The sequence below is a fragment of the Primulina eburnea genome, chromosome 2 (genome assembly GCF_022965805.1).
Source record: "Primulina eburnea isolate SZY01 chromosome 2, ASM2296580v1, whole genome shotgun sequence".
NCBI classification, from domain to species: Eukaryota; Viridiplantae; Streptophyta; class Magnoliopsida; order Lamiales; family Gesneriaceae; genus Primulina; species Primulina eburnea.
Genome location: NC_133102.1, coordinates 13,078,884 through 13,085,879, shown reverse-complemented (window position 1 = coordinate 13,085,879; position 6,996 = coordinate 13,078,884). Strand labels below are relative to the sequence as shown.

General features: G+C 35.9%; 1 protein-coding gene across 1 annotated transcript; it reads left to right on the top strand.

The window, feature by feature from the left end:
• Positions 1 to 1,609: 1,609 nt before the first annotated feature.
• LOC140824124 (uncharacterized) lies at positions 1,610 to 6,048 on the top strand. Its single transcript, XM_073185724.1, has 4 exons — positions 1,610 to 3,415; positions 3,914 to 4,361; positions 4,494 to 5,556; positions 5,655 to 6,048. Exons 1-4 carry the CDS (start codon positions 1,610 to 1,612, stop codon positions 6,046 to 6,048), a joined length of 3,711 nt encoding a protein of 1,236 aa, XP_073041825.1.
• The last annotated feature ends 948 nt before the right edge of the window (positions 6,049 to 6,996 follow it).

Sequence of the window (6,996 nt, the reverse complement as noted above, 5' to 3'; positions counted from 1 at the left end):
AATTATGATGAAGTGTTATTTAAAAGCCATATATTGATTTAAACTCACTAAGTCCTCAAAGACTTAACCCTCTGTTTCTTTTCGTCTATTGTAATTTCCAGACACAGGAACCCCCGAATTGGAACAAGAGGAAAATAACTGAAGCTGAAATAAGAGCATTTGAATGTTGAGATGATCTGTTTATAAATGAATGTTAGACTTCCGCTGTAAAATAATTGTACATATTTGAAATAAGAATGTAAATATTTGTAGATAATCCTTAAATTGTTATAGAAAATATTCAAATTTTTATCTACAATATCTTTCTAATAATAATAATGGTAAAAAATAAAATATAAGTTCAATAAAAAAAAGATTGAAGGTAAATGTGGCACCTAGTAAGGGAATAATTATGAATTCCTAAACCGGGCGCCACAGAGGTGGTATCAGAGCCTAGGTTTCTTAAGAGCCTAGGTTTCTTAAAGCCTAGAGTCTAGAAACAGGAACCTAAGGTTTATTATAATCTTTATGTTGTCTTCATAATTGAAATGTTTTCCTTTCAGGATGACGGAGTCTAGTGGGACATCAAAGAAAAAACAAAGTATAATCATCAAACAAATGGAGGAAGAAATAGAAAAAATTAAGCAAAGAAAACTCAGACTTGAAATGTTTAGTGAATATGTATCGGGAGCATTTTGAAACCTTTGGAACAACTGAAACTTTTCATGGGTTTATCGAAGAACGGATGATGGCTGATAATCTAGCATATCAGGGCGAATTAGGTCATATACTGTATGAAAGAGACCGCACTCTTATATACTTGCTAGACATGCACGAATTTTATGACCGAGGTTTGATTAGTTTCTTAAAAGGAGTATCACACCCTTCGATCCACATTGACCACTTAATCATGCATGGGCGTGAACTGGTTTATCAATCTATCAACGGGATGGAACCTGGTGTTATCGGTCCATCTTACACAAATCAGACCACAGCCCCTCCCATCACTAGCACATTTGAAACCGAAGGTAGTAGTATTCCAGAATATGTACCAGCCCCTTTTGCAGAATATTCTGGAATCATGAACCCATCAATAGATCAAGACCCTTTTATGATAAAAGATAATCTGTTGCAGTCACCAGAAGTTGAATTTCTTCCTGACCCTATGTGGGAAAACTTTGTGTTTGGAGTAGATGAATTTCTTCCAATGACTATCCTACCGGAAAGTGAAAATGAAAATGAGCTTATTTATGAACCAGACCTAGTTGAACCACATACATCACGGCCGAATACGGATGAAAATGTTATCATGGGAACCACGGGAACAAATGAAGGATCAAGCCACACCACTTTTATAGATCTCTCCAACGACGAATGAAGACAATGACTTTTGAACAATAGTATATAACTAGTAGTAATAATCATCATCTTTTGTAGGCATGATGATTATCATGGTCATCATTTTTTGTAGGCATGATGACCCAGTTTGCTTGTTTTGATTATATTTGCTTGGGTATTGTAAATATTTGAAACATGTCTTGTTTATAAATAAAACTGACTGTTTACCCTCTGACATAACTATGTATATTCATTGCAAGATATGTTCATGTTTTATATTCATATGTTTAGAATGACGTCTTCACAAAATAGTACTCAAGCCAGAATCGGACAAGACATCCCTCCTCAAGATGACCACAACTCGGCAACTGGTGGAAATTCCAGAAACGCTCAACACAATCCCCCCGAAGAACAAAACATGCAAAATATGTTTGAAATAATGCATCAATTTGTGCAGTTTTGTCAACAAAATCAACCACGACCTCATGATCAAGCTCAAGAACATCACCTTGAGACAAATGATAGAGCTCTTGAGAGATTTTTGAGATTCAAACCACCAAAGTTTGAAGGAAAATCAGATGCTTGTCAAGCAGAATCTTGGCTAAGCAAAATCAACAAAATATTCTCTATTCTCAAATATCCTGAAGAACAAAAGGTGAATTTTTCCACTTATTTATTTGAAGAAGCAGCTCATAACTGGTGGCGTACAGTGGAACATAGGTGGACAAAGAATCACACCCCAAAAACGTGGGAAAATTTTCTGCAAGAGTTCGAAGGTAAATATATAACTCAAGTTATATTAAATACCCGAGAACGTGAATTTATGGATTTAGTCCAAGGTGACATGACCGTAGCTCAATATGAGGCAGAATTCCACCGTCTTATACATTATGCACCACATTACATGGAAGATGAGGTAAGAAAAAGGAAAAAATTTGTCCAAGGATTAAAGCTCGATATCCGTTGGGCAACGCTGTCCACAGAAGTTACCAGTTATGTTTCTGCTGTTAATCAAGCCCTACGAGTGGAAGAAGACATAAAGACACTTCTTAAAAAAGAAGAAGAAGAAAAGAAAATCAGAAAGCCCAATTTTTTTGAGGATAACCGGAAAAGAAAATTTGAAAAGAAAACACAACAAGTCGGGCAAGGAGAAGCTGTCAAAGGAAAAGTTCCAAGAAACAACAATAAAAAGTGTGGATATTGTGGATTACCAAATCATGAAGAAGAAAAGTGTTGGAGAAAAAGTGGGAAATGTCTTATTTGCGGAAGTGAGCAACACCGTATTCAAGATTGTCCAAAAAGAACGCAAAAGACTCAACCCACAACAAAGTCAAAGATACCTGCTCGAGCCTATGCCCTCTTAGGAAACCAAGAGGAGGAAGTTGACCCCACTGCAGTCGTAGAAGGTACTGTTACCATATTATCCAGTTCTGCAAAAACTTTATTTGATCCAGGAGCTACTCATTCTTTTATCTCAAAAGTTTTTGCACATAAATTACCACTATTATTTGAACAGCTACCATATAGCTTCGAAATTAGCTCACCTTTAGGGACAACGATGATTACTGACATCGTTTACAGAAACTGTCCCTTAAACTTCCAAGAACAAGAATATCTAGCAGATTTGATTGAATTGCCTATCAAGAGCTATGATATTATTCTTGGAATGGATTGGTTATTTAGACACCAAGCCCAACTCAATTGCTACACAAAAGAAGTTTATCTTCAAACTTCTCATCCAATCATTTCCAAAGCTAACCATACTATGGGAATAGTATCAACAACAGAAGCTAGGGCTATATTAAAAGACAACGGACAAGGATTTCTAGCTTATTTGATAAATAAGCCAAAAGATCAACTCAAAATCTCAGAAATCTCAGTTGTACAAGAATTCCCAGAGGTTTTTCCTGAAGAGATCAATACTTTACCTCCTCAAAGAGACGTAGAGTTTTCCATTGATCTAATACCTGGAGCACAACCCAGATCAAAAACTCCATATCGAATGGCACCTTCAGAGTTAAAAGAATTAAAACTTCAATTACAAGAGCTCATGGACAAGAAGTACGTCCGGCCTAGTACATCTCCATGGGGTGCTCCTGTATTATTTGTCAAAAAGAAAGATGGAACTCTAAGGATGTGCATTGATTATCGAGAACTTAACAATGTTACCATCAAAAACAAATATCCTCTGCCACATATCGAAGAATTGTTTGATGTTTTACAAGGATCTCAAGTATATTCAAAACTTGATTTACGGCAAGGATATTACCAATTGAGGATTAAGGAGGATGACATCTCCAAAACGGCTTTTAATACTCGTTATGGACACTACGAGTTTGTGGTAATGCCATTCGGATTAACCAACGCCCCTGCAGCTTTCATGGACATGATGCATCGAATATTTCAACCATTCTTGGACAAATTCGTTGTCATATTCATAGATGACATTTTGATATTTTCAAGAAGTCATGAGGAACATGCTCAACATCTACGATTGATTCTCAAAACTTTGAAAGAGCATCAATTGTATGCCAAATTCAGTAAGTGTGAATTTTGGCTAAAAAAAGTGTCATTTCTTGGCCACTTTATTTCTAAGAAAGGACTGGAAGTAGATCCTGCAAAAATAGAAGCCATATCTCGTTGGAAACAACCAATCAACATCACAGAAATCAGAAGTTTTCTCGGCTTAGCAGGATACTACCGAAGATTCATTAAAGATTTTGCGAAAATTGCTGTTCCCCTGACACAACTAACTCGCAAAGACAACCCTTTCTTGTGGAATGATGAGTGTGAGAAAAGTTTTTGCAAATTAAAAGAAATGCTTACCAGTGCACCTGTATTAGCTTTACCAGAAGGAACAGAAGGATTTGTGGTTTACACAGATGCCTCAAAAGAAGGCTTTGGATGTGTACTGATGCAAAACGATAAAGTTATTGCATATGCATCTAGAAAATTAAAGAATCACGAGTTAAATTATCCCACTCATGATCTGGAATTAGGAGCAATAGTGTTTGCATTAGCAAAATGGAGACACTATTTGTACGGTTCCAAATTTGATATTTATACAGACCACAAAAGCCTGAAGTATTTATTTACTCAAAAAGAGCTGAACATGAGGCAAAGAAGATGGATTGAATTTTTGGAAGATTACGATTGTTCCATTCTTTATCAATCAGGTAAAGCTAATGTAGTGGCTGATGCTTTAAGTAGAAAGATTAGCATGGCTTGTTTGGGAATGAAAGAAGAAAGAGAATGGGTACATATCCATTCTCGTGGGCACTTGGCGGGATTGAGAATCGAACCTGAATTTCATACCAGAATTAAGCAAAATCAAGAATCAGACCAAGAAGTTTCAAAACTCCGTACTGATACCAATTTCGTCACCAATTCACAAGGAATACTATGCTATCATGATCGTATTTGTGTGCCTAGCTCAATGAAAAAGGAAATAATGGAAAAATCACATCAGTCTCGGATCAGCATTCATCCAGGAGGATCTAAGATGTACCAAGAGATTAAAAAACACTTCTGGTGGAAAGGAATGAAACGAGATGTTGCAAATTTCATTTCGCAATGCCTATCTTGCCAAATGATAAAGGCTGAACATCAAAAACCAGCAGGTCTTTTGCAACCACTTCCTATACCAGAATGGAAATGGGATCAAATAACTATGGACTTTGTGACCGGATTACCCCAGCTTCCAGGAGGTTTTAATAGCATATGGGTAATCGTTGATCGCTTGACCAAGTCAGCACATTTCATACCCATAAGTCACAAATATGGGGTGGAAAAACTGGCTGAACTCTATCAGAAGGAAATCATACGGTTACATGGTATCCCCACTACCATAGTATCTGATAGAGATCCGAAGTTTACATCAAGATTATGGAAAAAACTTCAGGAATGCCTTGGTACCAAATTAAATTTTAGTACAGCAGCACATCCGCAAACCGATGGTCAGTCTGAACGAACCATTCAAATATTGGAAGACATGCTTCGCGCCTGTACGCTGGATTTTGGGGCAAACTGGGGAAAACATTTGCCTCTAGTTGAATTTTCATACAACAATAGTTATCAATCCTCAATAAAAATGGCGCCATATGAAGCATTATATGGAAGAAAATGTCGATCTCCTCTTAACTGGGATATGGATGAATGGAGAGGCACAAAGAATGGACAAGAACGAGCAATCAGGCCTGACATTATACAAGAAGCTATCGACAAAATACAACTTATCAGGCAACGAATACAAACAGCTCAAAGTCGACAGAAGAGTTATGCAGATAAGAGGCGGAAAGATTTGAAATTTGAAGTCGGAGATTTCGTATTACTAAAAGTATCACCAAGAAAAGGAATCAGGCGTACTGGAAAGAAGGGAAAGTTACATCCTCGATTGTTGGACCCTTTGAAGTGATAGAACGAATAGGCACTGTGGCTTATCGTCTATCTCTACCCGAAAATATCTCTGGTATACATAACGTATTCCACGTATCACAATTAAGGAAATGCAAAGTAGACTCAGCCCAATTGATTGACCACCAACAGATAGATCTGGAAGACAATCTAACATATGAAGAAAAACCTGTGAAGATTTTGGACCAAAGAATAAAGGAACTTCGTGGTCGACCAATTCAGTTGGTAAAAGTCTTATGGAAAAACCACAACATTGAAGAAGCAACGTGGGAAACAGAGAAAGATATGAGATATCAATATCCTCATTTATTCCAATAACTCCTAAATCTGGGGACCAGATTTTTAAAAGGAGGGGATATTGTGACACCCTAAAAACAAAGGTGCATAAATTAAAGTTTATTAGTATAAATTTATTAATTTCATTATTTTTTCGGTACAAATTTTATTTGTCCAAAGTATCTAGAAATACATTAAAATACATCACAATACACTTAAAAATTCATCAAGCACTATGAGGTGCTTTTTCCAAAATCAAATACCCAAAATATAATAAAATATAATAAAATATTATAATTAAACTCAACATATATGTTAAGTAATTAATTACACTAATTATTGAGTTCAATATAAGATAATTAGGTTCAATAATTGGATACACGAATATAATAATACTAAATTTGGATAAACATGAGATTTTTTCTATTTAATAAATAATTAATAAGTATAATAATAAAATAATAATAATAAAAAAAAAAAAATAATAATAAAAATTAAAGGATAATCATGAAATTCGGCTATATATAGCCGACTCCATTCCTCCAAAACCACATATCGGCCGAGAGAAAAGAAAGGGGAGGAAGAAAGAAAGAGAGAAGAGGAAAGAAAAGAAAGAAAAAAGAGAAAAAAAAAAAATAGAAGGAAAAGCCATACCCTTTCCGAAAAATCCCGATAAATCACCAACTATTCACCTCATATCATAAAACAATATAGCACTGGAGGTGGCGTAAGAAGATCGACCGAAAACAAGGAAATTCAACAAAGATATTCCGCAAATCGGCAACGGTATCCCGTATTCAAGCTAGGTACTTTTCGCTTATTTTTCTTATAGTTACACACAAAACTAGAGGTCGACTTTAATAACAAAGTTGTACCTCTTGTTGCATAGATGAAGTACATATCGTCCGTCGTCCCAAAATATGGCCGGAACTAAGATTTCCGGAATGCCGGAGTACCTCCGTTAGCCACACGACGATATTTAATTCTGGT

Excerpts from the sequence above, each read along its gene's own strand:
- LOC140824124 (XM_073185724.1), top strand. The coding sequence starts at position 1,610 with ATGACGTCTTCACAAAATAGTACTCAAGCCAGAATCGGACAAGACATC. Across the intron at positions 4,362-4,493 it reads ATGGAGACACTATTTGTACG|GTAAAGCTAATGTAGTGGCT; the intron begins GTTCCAAATTTG and ends TTTATCAATCAG. Across the intron at positions 5,557-5,654 it reads GACAAAATACAACTTATCAG|TATCACCAAGAAAAGGAATC; the intron begins GCAACGAATACA and ends TATTACTAAAAG.